This window comes from Epinephelus lanceolatus, chromosome 4, assembly GCF_041903045.1.
Source record: "Epinephelus lanceolatus isolate andai-2023 chromosome 4, ASM4190304v1, whole genome shotgun sequence".
Classification (NCBI taxonomy): domain Eukaryota; kingdom Metazoa; phylum Chordata; class Actinopteri; order Perciformes; family Serranidae; genus Epinephelus; species Epinephelus lanceolatus.
In genome coordinates, this window is record NC_135737.1 from 22101700 (window position 1) to 22119577 (window position 17878).

General features: G+C 41.3%; 1 protein-coding gene across 1 annotated transcript; it reads left to right on the forward strand.

Annotated features, from left to right (window-relative positions):
• Window positions 1-3027: 3027 nt before the first annotated feature.
• Window positions 3028-14480, forward strand: zpld1b (zona pellucida-like domain containing 1b). The gene is made up of 10 exons (XM_033632090.2): window positions 3028-3354; window positions 5125-5345; window positions 5460-5641; window positions 6070-6142; window positions 7399-7496; window positions 8292-8372; window positions 8591-8762; window positions 8839-8944; window positions 13774-13803; window positions 14053-14480. Exons 1-10 carry the CDS (start codon window positions 3216-3218, stop codon window positions 14223-14225), a joined length of 1275 nt encoding a protein of 424 aa, XP_033487981.1. The 5' UTR covers window positions 3028-3215; the 3' UTR covers window positions 14226-14480.
• The last annotated feature ends 3398 nt before the right edge of the window (window positions 14481-17878 follow it).

Consider the following 17878-nt stretch of genomic DNA (forward strand, 5'->3'; position numbering starts at 1 on the left):
TCACAGCCTCCTAATCGTTTGTCTCTTTTGGAGCAGCTTGAGTGACATGTATGTCACCGGCTTCATGTGCTTTCCGCTCAGGTTTTTTTATCTATTTATTTATTTCTCAAATGTGAAAATTGAAAATGTGCATGAAAAAACAGGTGGATGGCAACACCAGCACACACAACACCAGGACCCTGAAACTGAGACAGCTAAATAGAATTCAGTCATCATTTATTTTATTACAATACACCTGTGTTCTTTCTATCAGTCAACATATGTTGACTATGATGAAGTTAGAGAACTTAACGAAGTTTATACAGACAGAGAGGGTCTGTGCTAAATCACAAGACAGTGAATCATCATCTGGAGTTTTGCAGAATTTCACAAATCAGTACCAGATTGGAGGCCAGGGTACCAAAGCCTGAACAATTCCAGTGTTGTGTTTTACAAGTGTATTACCTAAAGATTTGTATTTAACCAAATTACAAAGCAGTTGCTTTGTGATAGTGCAGCCTGGGGCCTTTGGGGAAGATGCAACAGATGTGTCTGTGCTGCATCTGTTTTTTTTCAGAGTACATAATACATAATAGATAAGGACAGTAAAAATAAAGGAACTTTAAAACTCCATCTGGTGATTGTGTGATCTGACTGAAAGCTCCAGAGAAGCTAGTAAACGGACCTTGTGGTGGGAATATTTTGTCAACTACATGAGGACAGATTACACATGTTAGAGTGCAGACAATGACGACAGGCAGTGAAACAATTTGCTGCATGATACTCCTGAGGGAAAGACTTCAAGGGAAAGAAAATAATAAGAATGAAAGACAGAAAGAAAGAAGACAAGATAGATAATAAGTTGCTGGTTATATCATCAGTCAAACAGCCGCAAACTAGACAAGATATTGATTGAAGGCACCAATCATATGAGTCAGAATTAGATTTAGTTTTCAGCTATGTCTTCTTGGTGCTTTGTATATCATCTTTTCTTTCTTTTGTTACATAGAAAACTCACATTTGGGTATAGGTGGCACTCTATATCTTTTCTTATCATCAACACGTGCCATAAACTGATCCTTCTTTAAAGAAGAGCCTGTGTTGCCGAAACTTGGTATAGCTTATTTCCCTGTGCCATAGAGCTCCATTGTGTCCCTTCAATACAATGAGCATGATTACTGGAGTTTATTTTGAGTAAATCCCTCAGTCACCATCCTGCTGCTGTAAATTCTCACTAGAGCACCAAATGTGTTTGAATATGCAACAGAAATGAGTTCCCAATGAGGAAAGTGCACTTTGTAGAGTGCAGATCTCTGTCAGCTGAACAATACACACAGTGAAGCTCTGCCTGGTTGAATTGTCCTTCGCGTGTTTGTAACATTCAGGATGGCACTGAAGACAACAAAGACTGGGACTAATTCATCTCTTAACATTTCTAACTTTAGTGTCTCATAACATATCAGTTATGGAATGAATCTGCAGATGCTCCAGTTCAAAATGAGACAGAACTTTTTTTATGGATGTCAGTTTTCAAGCCACGATGAAGGCCAAAATGTGGCCAGCAACAGACTAGTTAAGACTTAAGAGGAGTCGATTAAGAGGAGTAAGGCGTCAGTCATAAATGTGCACACAAAATATGAGGCTGCTTGGTCCAGTAGTTTGCAAGATTAACTGCAGACAGACTGGAGATAACAACAGCACCCATTACCAGTAGTAGTAAGTTGTCGAAATCTGACGCATGGGCAGTGACTTGCGGCATCAGACGCTGACGAAAAAACGTTCTTCAACATCGGCATGATACGTGGCTGGTCGCTGTTATAGTGGAATGGTGGTCAGCGGTGTCAGGTAGAAACGCGGCGGGATAAGTATAAAAGTCCCATAAGATTACACCGTGCACATCGTATCTGGACGTGGAAGGACCATGACCAAACATCGATATGTGATTAGGTTGAAGTAAGAATGTGTTGTTTAGGAAACTATTGGGCCCATTTGAGAAATAAAGATAACGTAAACTTTATATTTGTGACTTGTTTCTAAAGATTTCTGTCCTCAGTAGGAACCACTGTGCTTGGACTGAGTGCCACATACCTGATAGAGAAGTTGGAAAGTATTGATATTTGGTTTTGGACTTCTTATTGGGTTTATTGACAATAAGAAAAATATAATTTAAGGCTCCAATATACTCTTAACGTATTTTTGTAGAGATTAGTTTAAAGGTCATAGAAATCTGCTGAAGAGGAAGAAGTTCCTGTTTCTTCTGATATCAGTCCAACATATTAATGTAACCCTTATTTTGTTAGATGGACTGCAGTAAAATTAAAGGTGAGTGGGTTATTTTGAGGCAGAGTAACAAACCGTAAAAGACACTCGAGGTTCCACTTTTACCTTCTGCGTCTCTGAGCACACCGAGCTGGAGCTGCACACACCACTGAATGTCTTTACTCTAAGTGATGCCTTGTGCATCACAATTACCCACACACAGCCCCGCATCAGACCGTGAGTTGACTTTTATGTTCATGCGAATGTGGGCCGCAACAGCAGACGATGACAGCTTAATTCCCGGGCTGGCCCCCCCCCTGCTGAGGCCCACCGTTTGTGTGAGCTGACAGACGGAGATCAGACTGAGGAGAGACGAGTGGGAACCCTCAGAGTCCGCTCAGGTTTCTGGGCGCTGTGAAAAGATTTGTCCAGGCCATTCAGATCTGATGGAGTTTCCCATGTTCTGCACTGCAGCGGTTTTTTGTCTAAGTGTTTGGATAATGAGTCCATCTATCTTTCTCATCTGTGCGCACACAACTGATGTACGTAAGGCTGTGTTTGCTTTAGGTCCTTGATGCCAGCAAAAAGTGCTCACAGCAGTGTTGAACTCGTCTCTCGTCACAAACCAGGGGGAGAGGGGGTCCGTCCAATTACTTTGGAAAAGGCAGGAAACAGGTAAACAGGAGGAGAAAAAAGAGAAGTGGGGATGAAATGAGCTGCAAAGAGGGGTGACCTCAGTTTAAAAGGGGTTGGGTAATAGAGGTTTTGGGCCAACATGAGCAGCTGAGGTAAAAGCAGGCAGAGGGAGCAGGATAAGAAGGATTAGGGGACCTGGGGAAACAAGGTTGTACTACCTTGATAGAGGTCAGAGCGTGCAGTCGGCGGGGCATTGTTTTTGAACATCTAATGTTGAGATAAGTGCTGTTATTTAACACCTACCAGAGGAATGTTATTAATGCAATGTTGACCTTCTGAAGATGACAGTGGGCAAACCTCTCTCAGGTGCTGAAATGACACGAATGTGCTTTGTCTTCCTGCTGATGAGTAACGCCGCGTCAGTCTCCACACAGTTTAATGGATACAACTGTGATGCCAGCTACCACAGCAGGTTTCCTGGTAAGAATACTTCCACATTACAAGTTTTCTCTTTGCAATCTCTCCTCTGCCTGCAGGTATGCAACACAGGTGAAACCTTGGAACACATTATAACACACTACTGTCAGCATATATTTTTCAAAGTGTTTGTTAATTTGTCAACAATTGTAGGTCCTCCCATGAAGCATCTGTAACCAGTGTATAAATGGTTAATAAAGGCTTTAAACATTTATAAATTCTAAAACACACAGTGAAAGCAAAGTGTTACTAGAACATAAGAGAAAGTGCAGTTTAATTAAGTGCAGTACATTAGCACAGTTATTTTAATATCTAGCAGCTTTTGTAAACTGACTGGACTGACAGATTTCAGTATCGGCCCATTGGGACATCCCTACATTCAACTACCAGATTTGCTCCACTAGAACTAGTTATAGCATTTAAATGATGTTTATCAATAATGGGCAAACTTTTGATGATTAAAGTCTGCTAATGTTTTTTAGTTAAACTGTTTTACTTGAGGAAACTTGAAACTTGAGGATTCCATCCTCCTACAAAGTTTTCTGAAGATAATTTATTCTGAACAGATCAAATGTAAAATAACTGAATAAATAAACAAAAAACTATCAAATATTTTAATATTCTAGACACTTTTTGGTTTCTAAAATCCTGCATACTGCTCTAATATTATTAGACACACTAACATAAAAACTTCAAGGATAAACACAAACTTTGAAGTGGCTATATCACCTGCTACAATCCATAAAATAGTAGTATAAAAGTAGAAAGCATAAACTTTCTTATGGATATTTCTGGAAATTAATTGATTTGAGCTTTGAGCTGTTTCATATTAATTTGAAAATTCACATATGAAAGTGCTGATTTTAAAGATGGTGAAAATTGGTAACTGGACTTCTCACGTTTGCAGCGGTGTTTTTCATTATGTTACAGATTATATTATGTACTACAGATTTAAAGTCTTTTTTGTTTATCGTCCCAGTGTGTCTGAGGGACAAGTCCTGCTGGATTTCAGTCCCGCAATCTAATCAGGGAACGTTCGTCTCCTGAGATGTTAGATAAAGCAGTGGTTTGGGGGCTGTTTGACTTGATGTCACATCAAAGCAGTGATTTGCAAAACTTTTACAAAGTTGAAATCTGCATGGATTTCTCTTTTAATTCACTTTGACAAGTTTCATTAATAAGGACAAACAGTACTTGCAGCCTAGTCTCACTGAGGGGCGTCAAAATGCACTGCTTGGGTAGGGTCCCTGGCGTCGTTATAGTGACACTCAGAGCTACGGATGTAGTTTAACGAGCCTGAAAGTCCGCTCAGGGTGACAGGGAGGGGAGGTGGAGGGGTCCAACAAACACCAGAGTCTGACCTGGCTGTGGTGTTTCTGCCTCTCAAAGCCAGGTCTTTTTTAAGCCATGCACCACTTCCTTTACATCCATGTTCATGCCACCTAAAACTGGGTGTTTTTTAGCGACATCCGCAATCTTTTCCTAACCATTACCAAGTATAACCAACCATAACCACCGACCCCTTCTTACCACCGATCCTGATGTCATTTTAGTAATGCTGGGGCTTGTGCCAAAGGGCCAAAACATGACGAATCAGTGTGAGATCACATTGATAGTCGTGGCCCATGCATTAGCATGCAATAGCCGTTTTGGATTCACAAATGTATCTGCAGATTTTCCAGTGACAATCAAAGGAAATTGGTGCTCTCAAATTGCTTTTGTGAAATGGTCCCTATGATTGTAATCCAAAAACCCTTCTCTCTGTACCTCCAGGCGAGCGGGACATCAGTGTGTACTGCGGGGTCCAGACCATCACCTTGAAGATCAACTTCTGCCCTGTGCTCTTTTCCGGCTACACCGAGGCAGATTTGGCCCTGAACGGTCGCCACAGTGACACCCAATGTCGTGGCTTTATCAACAACAACACCTTCCCCACAGCGCTCCTTTTCAGCATCAGTCTCAGCACGCTGGAGGCCTGCGGTAACAGTCTGGTGGTAAAGAACAAGCTACACAAACACACGGTTTAAATATAATCAATAAGCAACTTCATCGGGTTGTTTATTGACTTGGGAGAAAGCAAAGTGTGGCTGAGATGTTTCTCTCTGCAGGTCAGCACAGCATACGGGGCCAATGCCTATGGGAACATGTCTCTGGTACAAATTGGGAATGTCTCAGGCTATATCGACACCCCTGACCCACCAGCTATAATCAGCTACCTGCCCGGTTTGTTGTACAAATTCAGCTGCAGCTACCCACTGGAGTACCTGGTCAATAACTCACAGCTGGCATCGTAAGTTGCCGCCAAAGAAAAAAAATCCCTTACTGTCCAAAACACTTGCTTGACCTTCAGGAGTTACTCAGTGGATTTCACATTATGATTTATACATTTCATGAAGAATTAATTAAGATTGTTTATTGTTCTCCTAAACTGTGGTGACAATTAAGCCCCTGGTTTAAAAGCCTGAGTGGGTTTGTGTCTTATGGTATTCTGAGAGCCATTCATTTCAGAATATGCATATTTTCTTAATGACTTTGCTGCTAATTCACATGCATATATTCTTATTCTTAACCGCTGTCTGTCAGCCACATAAATAAATGACTGTACTATAGCTTAGTATCATTATACTATATCAAACCCAATGCTTTCAAAATCATTAAGTGAATACCCACAGAAGATGAATAACAGCGCTGAAGTAAATGTGTTGAATGTATTCACAGCTCCTCTGCTGCTGTGTCTGTCAAGGACAGCAACGGTACATTTGTGAGCACGTTGAGTATGATCCTGTACAATGTGAGTACACAGCTGTGTTCACCTTTTATATACAGTAATTTACCTTGCAAAGGATGACTTTGGAGCATTCGAAGGGATATTTTTTTTAATTTTCATAATCATTAACTCAAGTTCGTGGGTTTTTTTTTTTAATAAAGTTAGTATATAAGTATATAACAGTTAGCCGGTTAGGAGGCAGGCGGAAGAATCAAGATATTTAGTATTTTTCCATTTTATTTTCAGACAATTTTATCAAAAGACCAAAACCAACCGAGTTTTTTTTCATTACAAAGAACATGGGCACTGTGGTTTATTTTGAGTCAATCCCAAATCATCCTGCAGCTTTAAACATTCATCCATCCATCCATTTTCATCTGCTTACCTGGCGGAGGCAGCAGGCTGAGCAAAGTACTCCAGACATCCCTCTCCCCAACACTTTCCAGCTCCTCCTGGGGGATCCCGAGGCATTCCCAGGCCAGATGACTTATATAACCTCTCCAGAGTGTTCTGGGTCTACCCTGGGGCCTCCTGCCAGTTGGACGTGCCCTGAAAACTTCTAATAGGAGGCACTCAGGAGGCATCCTGATCAGATACCCGAACCACCTCCATTGGCCTCTTTCAACGTGAAGGAGCAGCAGCTTTAGTCTGAGCTCCCGCCGGATGTCTGAGCTCCTCACCCTATCTCTAAGGCTGAGCCCAGCCACCTTACACAGGAAACTCATTTCGGCTGCTTGTATCCACGATCTCGGTCACTTCCCAAAGATCATGATCATAGGTGAGGGTCGCAACATAGATGGGCCAGTAAATCAAGAAATTTGTCTTATCGCTCAGCTCCCGTTTCACCACAAACATATTCACTAAAGCACCAAATGTGTATTAATCCCTTACTGAAAATAGTCCCCAACAAATGCACATGTTACCCCTGTTTGAGTGACATTCGTTATAAACTGCAGTGCCCAACTGTTGAAGGGAATAATTAATCCTTTTTAAAAAACATAAGCTATATAGTTGTGATGTGTCTTTACAGAGTTATGTTTTCGGAACAAAGTGAGAGCCACAAACAGGCTGGCAAAGTTAGAGAATATTGAGAGATAGACTAAGACACTGTTGCCTCAGGTCTTTTTGAGGGATTTATTAACAATGACAAAAAATATAGAATATTGCCAGCATTCTAATTAAATGTCCAGACTGAGCTCCTCTACTTATTTCAAGTTTTGAATTTTAATTTAGTGAAAAAGTAACATTTTTCTTTCTCTCTTAACTTTCTTCCTGTGCAGGATTCAACATATAATCAACCTCTCTCTATTCCAATGGCTGGACTGGCTCTGAAAACCAGAGTATTTGCTGCTGTGAAAGCCACAAACTTAGACAAACGGTATGAGATAACACCTGATTATTCATTATTAAATACTGATTTTCTCTTAATTTTCAGATGACATTTTTCCAATACAAAAACAGCTTCAGTGAAGCAGAGACAGGGTTCGTACGGACAGGGACAAGTCAGATTCAAAGACTTTCAAGTACTTCTTTAATCACTTATTTTTATTTTTGAGGATTAAATTGTTTTCTCGACAAACATCTGTTGCAGGGGAGTGGTGCAAAATCATAAACAGAGCAAATGCATGCTACCACAGCCAAAAAATAACTCATTATTAATTAACTGCTTATAATGTTTCAGACCTGTGATTGGCATTTACAGAAAGAGCAGGAAATTAAAAGCAGGATTAGAAAGTTATTACAAGCACGTCCATTCTTTGCTTCCTAGTTTTTAAAAAAATTCTAATTTAAAACAATTTGTTAATTGTTTTATTGAATAAGTCTGTTGTCAACTCAAGTTTATCAAGTACTTTTTTTCAAGGAACAAGTCTGACTTTCAAGATCTTCCAGTACCTACATGTCTGAGTGCGAAATTCAAGTATTTTAAGCACGTTAAGCACCTTGTACGAACCCTGTGGAGGTGATATTTTGGTCAATAACAGCATCGTTCCCACCATCAATTTTTACAGATTTAGTCCTTTTTCTCTATGCTTTCCCTACATTCATTATGCCATTATGTTATTATTCGACATGAAGGCGCCAGTCTGCAGCAGAGAGCGCCCCGATCTGTGCTTTCCCATGTGCAGTTAGATCTCTATCCTCCATCCCGTCTCACAGTGTTGCCCCTTTGCAGGTGGAACATTTTGATGGACTACTGTTACACAACCCCCTCAGGGAATCCTAATGATGAACTCCGCTATGACCTTTTCTTTGGGTAATTTCACTTTTTTTTTCTTCTCAAGATGGTGACTTGATAAACCACAAAAGGGAGTCATTACCCATTCAGGCTGTCCAAACGGCTTATCCTCATGAATGATTCCTTTTTTCCTTCCTTCTCAATGAGAGCTTAAGCATAAATTTAGACACCAAATCTATCATTTTCAGGGTGTGCGTAACATGTGTGTGTATGTGTGTTGTACTCCTTCCACACAGCTGCTACAAAGACCCGCAGACGACCGTTTTTGAGAATGGGAAAAGTCAGATGGGACGTTTTTCCTTCGAGGTTTTCCGTTTTGTTAAACACAGACACCAGAAGATGTCCACTGTGTTTCTGCACTGTGTCACCAAGCTTTGCCGGGCAGACGATTGCATCATGCTCATACCAGTAAGTGCAAAATCATGATCTCAGTTTGTGTCCCCTGACCTCAGTGAGGGCTAAGATCTGATGATGTGATCGGCAGATTTGTGGGCGACGGCGCAGGCGGGATGGAGAGGAAAGCCTTGATTCCCCACCAGCAGCATCTGGGAACGCTGTCATCTCTGCTGGACCAATCATCACCAGGAGTGGTATGAACAATAAACTGACTCTTACAGGAATCGTTTTGACATTTTGGGAAATACGCTTATTCACTAACTGAGAGTTAGATAAAAAGATTGATATCACTCACATTAGCCCAGTCACCAGAATAAATGTTGCCACTGAACCTTTCTGCAAACCACAGATACATTACATTTGTACGTTTCATACGCATCATATTTCTAAAGTGCTGTAGCTCAGATTATAATTACTGCATATGAGCCGAGCTTCTCATCAGGAGGAGGAAGGGATGGTAGTTAATGACAGGTGGGCGAGACGGCTGCCAAGCAGCAGACCACTGTTTGAGTGATAGCTTCAGCCATGTTTGTAGTGATCAAGCTGAGTATTAAAAAAAAAAAAGAGCATAAACAACTATAAAGTCTGTGTCCAGCTCCTGTATTAGAGTATGTAGGATGGAAAATTGAAAATGGGAAATGAAAATGGCTACATATGAAACATACAAATATAACATATGGTTGTCAGAAATGTATAATGCCTACCCAGTCTCACTCCGAAGTTGTCGCAAATCTGGCGCTTGGGCACTGACTTGCAGCATTAGGAAGTAGGGCATTAACGACATTGATTTTTTTCAGGTTGACTTATCTGTCAATAAAGTCGAAGTCGAGTCAACAAGTCATTTGATGACGTCATCACATTGACACGGTGGAGGAAAGTGAAGTATCTCCACACATGTGATGTGTGTCTGTCAAGGCCCGAACATACTCCGGCGGAACGTACACGGAACGGACTCCGCGGAGGTCCGCACGGACTCAAAGCGGACGTCCGCAAGCCCTGTGCACGCAAAGCTCAGATTTTACGACCGTGCGGACTCTGCTCCGCGCACCAGTGACTGCTCGGCATGTATTTTTCACATCGCGGGGATTTTTCACGGACGTTTTTACAGGAAACTACAACGCGGAAGTGCGCTCGACTACGACAGCCCGAATGACTGCGGACATTCCTCGCGGAGTCTGCTCCACTTAGGTATCAGTGTAAGCCAATCAGAGGCAGCGATTGCATTCCGTACACAAGCACACACAGAGAGGCCATTTACACGTGGCCGGCTATTTTCATAAACGGACATTTCACCGTCTACGTTTTCAAAAAGATCTTCGTTTACACTTACCCGTGTATATATACACAAGAGCATGCCAAACCTGTAGGTGGCAGTGTAACGAGAAGCTCAAGCCTTCCATGTATCCATTGTCACCATAGCAACATAGGTCGCACTTTTGACACAGGCGCAAGTTCCGGCGCATACTGTGACGTCGGCTGCCTATAACTCCGTCTATCTCTGTTTATCTCAGTTTACATGCAAACGTGCAACCGGAGTTTACCAAAATCTCCACTCTGGCCGGAGTTTTTAGAAAGACTCGTTTTCAGAGGAGAAATCTCCGTTTGCGTGTAAACGAAGGGCACAAACGAAGGAAGATGTCTCCGTTTATCAAAATCACCGTGTACATGTAAACGGCCTCAGAGAAAGAGAGGGAAAAAACACACGACTTGTCGACTCCTCCTGGGGGGTGTTGACTTGTGCCACTGATGTCGACACGTCGACAAATCGGCTTTTCTGTTAATGCCCTATTAGGAAGCAATGAAAAAAGGCGTCCTTTTACGTTGGCATGATACATGGCTGGCCGAAACACGGCGGGACACGGACGAAAGTTAAGGCGCCGAAAGACTGGGGCAGGCTGGAGGGGTGGCAGATGGGTCCAACAAACACAGAGTTTTACCTGAGAAAGCGGTGTCCGTATCCCTAAACCTAACCACGTGCTTTTATTGCCTTGTGTGTTTGTTGTTGAAGGGAAAAAAACATCAGTTTGCATTGTTGTACCTATGTAGTGCGTTTATTTTGAACGACACTGTATATAGACGGTATATTTCCCGTGAAAACAGAAGTGTTTTCTGAAAGAAGACAATGCATGTAACAGGCAGAACTTGACATGGCGTCCCAGCACGTCAACATCCAACACACCCAGGGTACTTTGCATGTCGTATGTGGACTTGGAAAGTCAATATGTGACAGGATGGGAGTGAGAATATGTGAGAATACCAACGCTTGGGCAGAGACTTCCGCCGTCAGACACAGACAAAAAAGCCGTCCTTTCACATTGGCATGCTACACAGCTGGTCGCCGTTATTGTGTAATGTTGGCGTCAAGGGGAAGCACAGCGGGACAACAACATAAGTTAAGGGGTTGAATGTCCAAGTATGGCGGGTGGGACGGGTGCTGGATGGGTCCGCCAACCACTGACTTTCACCTGTGAAGCAAGTGTTCGCTTCCCGTATGACTGTAAAGCCAAACCCTGTTCTTTTTTCCTACACCCAACCACGTGTGTGTGTTGGTTAAACGTAACCACATGCATTTGTTGTTGAAGGGAAAAAAAACATCAATTCAATTTGAACTGACGTAGTACGTTGAGTTTGAAAGAGACAGTATGTAAAGTGTACATGGAAGTAGACACGGCGTCCCAGAACATCAACCTTGGACGTCATATGTTGATGTAGAAAGTCCATGCCCAAACGTCAACATGTGATGAGGTTGGAGTGAGAATGTGTTGACAATGCCAACACAATGCCTCTGCATCTCCTGCAGCCGTACAGATTAGCTTAGACTCAGTAAAAGGTCACTAACTTTCAATATTTAAGATTCCAAGAACTTTATTATAAATCACGTAGTGACAGCAGATTGTCTTAGTTAGGGGCTCGTAAACACCAAAGAAAGAACATATAGACCCATAAAAGAAAAAACAAACAATTCCATAAGTAAATAAGAGCAGGTGTGCAATGGTGCATTAAAAATGTGGTGACAGTCTATTTGGCCTTGTTTAGAATAGATACTGCAGTGGGAATAAAAGAGATACTGTAATTCTTTTTTTGGCCGGAGGTACTCTGAAGAGGCTGCCTGGCAGGAGTAGCTGAAAGCAGTGGTGAAGGTGTGTGAGGGGTCCTTAGTGATGAGGTCTGCCTTTCTTTTCACTGCACAGCTGTGAAAGTCTGAGAGGTTGCTTGATGATCTTGTGAGTTTTTTTTTTTTTTTTTTGCTCTTCTCAGTGAGGAATTTGTACCAGGATATGGTGTTGATTGTGAGGACTGCTGTTAAAATGCCTGTGTGATGTTAAAACTTTTCAGCCTCATCAGGAGAAACATGCTGGGCCTTTGTGTAGACCTCGTCTGCGTGCTGTGTGGAGGATAGGTGGCGTCAATGTTAGTGCAGTACAGCCCGAGGGGTCCAGAGAGAGGGTGTGAGGCATCATGTGCACAGCATCCCAAACAACATAGCCAGAGGCCCATGATGTCCACATTTGGACAGGGTGTGCTTGTCTGTAGGAGGGCCACCAAGGCCATGTCATCAGCAAACTAAAAAAGTGACAGTCCATCGCTCTTGCAAGTTTAAAATCATTCAATTTGACATGTTTGGGTTCGTCCTTTAAAAAGTCTATAAAGTCAGTGATGCGTTAACCAACCTTGGAGGCGGTGCAGAAGTGTTTTTGTGTTTACTGTGTTTAAAGCAGATGATAAGTTCATGAATAAAATCCTGACATATGAGTTAGTAGAGTCGAAGTGCATAAACACTGCACCCAGACAAGTTAGCCTGGCATCCTCTACAAACTGGAGCTGGTCCAGATGCTCCCCCACCATGGCCGCAGTCACCACCCTCTCCATGTATTTGCAGAGGCTGGAGGTGAGGGCCACAGGCCTCAATTTGTTCATGGCTTTGGTGTGGGGTTTTTTAGGAGCACGGATGACAGTTGTTTTCTTCCACGCATTTGGGATGAACTGGTGTTTCGAAACAGTTGGCAATGCCTCCCTCGCATTTACCCTGGTGAACCTCTCCTCCATCTTATTTTTGTAGTTAAGCTTGGCCAGCTTGGTTTTATGTTTCAGCTCCCTTTTCAGTTCAGTGACATGTTGGAGACATATGCAGCAGATATATTTCCGTAACTTATTCTAGCGTTCTGTCTAGTCATGTTGGAGGTGTGACATGCTGCTCCAGCTTTGGGAGTAATGTAGTGACATTACAGCTGTTGAAACCCCCAAGAAGAAAGACGGGCCAATCAGTTGTGATCAGCTGTCAGCGCTGATGTAGCTGTCTGCGATGCGTTGTGTTATCAGGGCCTGTGACCTAGGCAAGAATCACAATCAGTTGTGTGAACTCGTAAAGTATAGTGAGGACGGTTATAATTTCAAGTGCTGTGAGCGGTCAGCCTCATGTACTGTAAAGCTGATTGCCCATTCCATGTTCATAGACATGCAGAGCCCGCCCTTAACTGATTTTCCTGTTTTTCTAGTGTCCCTGTCAAAGCCATTGCCAGTGGACGCTTTGTCTTTGTGCTGAAGGCATAGCACATCCATGACAGGACCACTGTAGCAGGGGTTCATGGGGTGCCTTGGGAGTTGTTAGGGATCTGGCTTGCCATCCTTTGCCACAGCAGGATACTAAGCTGACATCCTGACACTGACACTGTGACACTGCCACCCATCTCACTTAAGCACCCAGGATCCAGGGGTGTGTGGGCCAGGGAGGACAGCCGACTGTTGGTCCCTGGCGAGGGACGACCCTACAGCCTGATCTCCCTCCCTTCTTCTGATACTCTGCCAGAGTAGCGTTTCAGGGTCATGAACCAAAAATTAAACCAAAATATTAGTAGTAGTAGTTTTTCCAGGCGTCAAGGTTGGCAAGTATGTGTGAAAGCGTATTTCCCAAAATGTTGAACTACAGCTGTATTTAGATAAATAGATCAACACATCCACAGAGCCACTGAAGATTAAAATATCTGTAAAAAATAATCTGAATACTTTCAAAATATTTTTTCAGATGAAACTCCTGTCAACAACTCCCAACTTGGTAAGCACCCTTATGCAACGTCACAAAACATAAAAAGTTGTAAAAAAAAATATCACCCGTGACTAAGTGTGTGTGGGTGTCGGTGTAAAGACAGAGGATACCCATGGAAATTGATGATTTAAGGCAACAACAGGAAAGTTCCACCTCTCTCTCTGAAAGTAAAAGAAACAAACCCAGGTCATGTTCAGCACTCGTCAATGAATGTGTATGTTTCAAGTTTCTGCTTTTCTTCACCTCTCAATCCTCCAGCATCTGGTGACCCCTCCCAGCCAATGAACCCAGTGACCAGTGCTCTGATCTCGGGCGTGGTCATCCTGGGCGGGGTCAGTGTGGGCTTCTTACTGCTGTCGCTTCGCCTCCTGCAGAAATCCCGCCTCCCAACAACCACAGCCTCAGGTGTTTGGAACCCCACCTTTAAATAAATACACATCTGTATATAATGACCTGTTGGGTACACAAACATGTGCATGTGTGTTTTTCTTTGTACACAGTTTATTAAATGTGTATATTGTATTGTTGTAGGTGTTGTGTATTTATTGCCTTTATTACCTCATTATTCTTGCTATTCATTGTCATCATATTGTTTGGTAAATCACAGTGTTTACAGAAGCTTTACACTCCGATGCAGATGGAAAACTTTAATCTTTAGATCTTGTAATAAAAGATTGCATCAGAAATATTCCCTTTCTTTCTTTGATGCGGGCCAACACCTCACTGAAATAATTGTGTCTTCTCCAGTTCTTCAAATAAGCTTCACAAACAACACCTGTGTTTGATGAAAATTACTTTTTACTTTATTTTATTTTATCTTATTTTATTTTACAAATCTTATGGGTTAATACAAGAAGAATAAATAGCACTGACACAAAAATATAAACCAACGTCACATTTTATTCTATTTGATTCTACTTTATTCTATTTTATTTAACTTATGTTATTTTACAAATCTTATGGGTTAATAAAGAATTACGAAAAATAGCACTGAAGCAAAAATATAAACCACTGTTTTTTTTTAGTTTTTTTTTTAAAAATTTAATTTAATCAGATTTAATTTGATTTAATTTAATTTAATTTTATTTTATTTCATTTTATTGTCAAAGCATAGCATTGCGACCCCTACAATATTAAATTAACAAATCAGCATTGTACAGTTTTCAAATCAAGAAAGTGGATTTATTGTTGAATAATTGTCTCAGCTGTATTACAAAGCTTGAAAAAAAGTTTTTTCATCTGGTTCTAAAAATAATTTGTGAAACAGTGGTCTATTTTATAAATTAATATTTCAACACTTTAGGAAATAAACTGGGGATTGTTGTAACATATTTTTCATTTCTGTCTGTATCTTGGAGCTCTTTCAGGCCACTGTGTTTAAAATGTGACAGTAGTTGCACGTGTGTGCCATTAGATAGTGTACCTGTTATATTTGTAAAACAAACAGTGTGTTACAAACTATTGAAACTGTTAAAAAGATTACCTGGATTTTCTGCATCGTTAGGCCCATAGAGCAGGTGCACTACAGACTTCCACGAGCTGAGCATCTAGCCTCCAGTTTATTACTCTGCTAACTTAACTGGGGATAAATTGATTTAATTGTGTAGCTCTTTTAGACTTTAGTTCTGTTATCACTGTTATCAGACTGAATGGATCAAATCCCAATAGTGAAACAAGTTATTTCGTGGGGGCTGTGATGCTCAAAGAAATGTGTCCACTGGCTTACAGATGTCTTTTTCACAAAGTATGTCTGTGAGAAAAAAGTCTTTTTGGACCCCGTGGCATCATGTGATGGAACCAGAAGTTGTAATTCCACTGTTTGGCCACTATGGAAGTTTGCTTCTAAGCCTAACCTGGGGCCTGACTAACTGTGACTCCTGTAGCCATGAACTAGCTTACCTTACAGCTAACAGCTAAAACATTCGCACTGCTTGAAAGCTATCTACATAGATACATTATAAACATGCTTTAAGGTTAATGGATTTACTACAAAGCAGCCAATGGTATTACAAAAAGAAAAGAAGTAGGCTAGAGAAAAATCATTCTTATCTTAAAATAAGTGTTTTTCCTTACAAACTTGGCTGTGTACCACAGGATGCTACCTCCTCACATGAGGAATAAAGATTAAAACTAAACTATGTGCAGAGTGAGTCAGATGATTTGTAGCTTATTCCTGATTGGAGAAATTTAAAGCATTACAACTTTCCCCTGCAGAAACCATTGCTGGTCTCTCCTTCACTTATTCACTCTATCGCCCAGGGCTTCTTTGAAAGATTGATAACACTCTCATTCCCGTATGCTAGGTATCCATCTGTAATGGTTAGCTTAGCAAAAAGGTTTGTTACCTTTGGACAGAGCTAGGCTAGCTGTTAACCTTGCTTTGTGCTAAGCTAACCATCAGAGACAGTTAGTTAACACACGGAAAGTGTTTTAGATCTCCTCATCTAACTCTCAGCAAGAAAGCAAAGAAAAAGGATATTACCAACGTTGATCTATTCCTTTAAAGCAGGTGAAGTTAGCGGACAGTTAGGTTCGGATGACTGACGCTAAAAGCTTTAACGCAGATTCCGATGACTGACAGTATAATGCTATGCGAGTGAGGGCAAGGCTCAGCAGGTTTCCGCAATGCGTTGGCCTGTGGTTAATGCGGTGTGGTTAAAAGCGTCATAGTATAGTATGTCATCAAAATGTCATTAACAGTGTCATAGTACAGTATGTCATCAAAATGTCATTAAAAGCGTATGTCATCAAAATGTCATTAACAGCGTCATAGTATAGTATGTCATCAAATGTCATTAAAAACGTCATAGTAGGCCTATAGTACTAGTGCAGTGGCCGTAGTAAGCATATATTTTGGTAAGGATGCGTCAGTTGAAAGATGATCGGCTACATGTGTCTGTGATTGATATGGATACACATTGAGGTGTATATGTTTAATCAGTTGTTGTTTATGAAATTGTTGTAATGTCTTGCATTTGGCTTTTAGCAATGACACTGTAGGGAGTTGAACCCCATTTCACTAATGTGAAAGTACCACTACCAGTGTCTTTTTGCTTTTTCCTCCTCTGCTGGTGAGGAGAACGTCATGCCACGCAAAATTCCATGAGAGGGCGACAGGAGGGGACAGACAGACAGACAGACAGACATACACATACACATAATGTTCAACATCAAAATGTTATAAAAAATATTGTAGTATAGTATGTCATCAAATGTCATTAAAAGCATCATAGTAGGCCTATAGTACTAGTGCAGTGGCCGTAGTAAGCATATATTTTGGTAAGGATGGGTCAGTTGAAAGATGAAAGGCTACATGTGTCTGTGATTGATATGGATACAAATTGAGGTGTATATGTTTAATCAGTTGTTGTTTATGAAATTGTTGTAATGTCTTGCATTTGGCTTTTAGCAATGACACTGTAGAGAGTTGAACCCCATTTCACTAATGTGAAAGTACCACTACCAGTGTCTTTTTGCTTTTTCCTCCTCTGCTGGTTAGGAGAATGTCATGCCACGCGAAATTCCATGAGAGGGCGACAGGAGGGGACAGACAGACAGACAGACAGACATACACATACACATACACATACACATAATGTTCAACATCAAAATGTTATAAAAAACATTGTAGTATAGTATGTCATCAAAATGACATTAAAAGCGTCATAGTATAGTATGTCATCAAAATGTCATTAAAAACGTCATAGTATAGTATGTCATCAAATGTCATTAAAAACGTCATAGTAGGCCTATAGTACTAGTGCAGTGGCCGTAGTAAGCATATATTTTGGTAAGGATGCGTCAGTTGAAAGATGAAAGGCTACATGTGTCTGTGATTGATATGGATACAGATTGAGGTGTATATGTTTAATCAGTTGTTGTTTATGAAATTGTTGTAATGTCTTGCATTTGGCTTTTAGCAATGACACTGTAGGGAGTTGAGCCCCATTTCACTAATGTGAAAGTACCACTACCAGTGTCTTTTTGCTTTTTCCTCCTCTGCTGGTGAGGAGAACGTCATGCCACGCGAAATTCCATGAGAGGGCGACAGGAAGGGACAGACAGACAGACAGACAGACATACA

What these genes read in the sequence shown, in the direction of transcription:
- zpld1b (XM_033632090.2), top strand. Translation starts at nt 3,216, where the DNA reads ATGACAGTGGGCAAACCTCTCTCAGGTGCTGAAATGACACGAATGTGC. An exon ending in CGCTATGACCTTTTCTTTGG is followed by an intron (nt 8,373 to 8,590) that starts GTAATTTCACTT and finishes CCTTCCACACAG; the next exon opens with CTGCTACAAAGACCCGCAGA. An exon ending in TGTCAACAACTCCCAACTTG is followed by an intron (nt 13,804 to 14,052) that starts GTAAGCACCCTT and finishes TCAATCCTCCAG; the next exon opens with CATCTGGTGACCCCTCCCAG.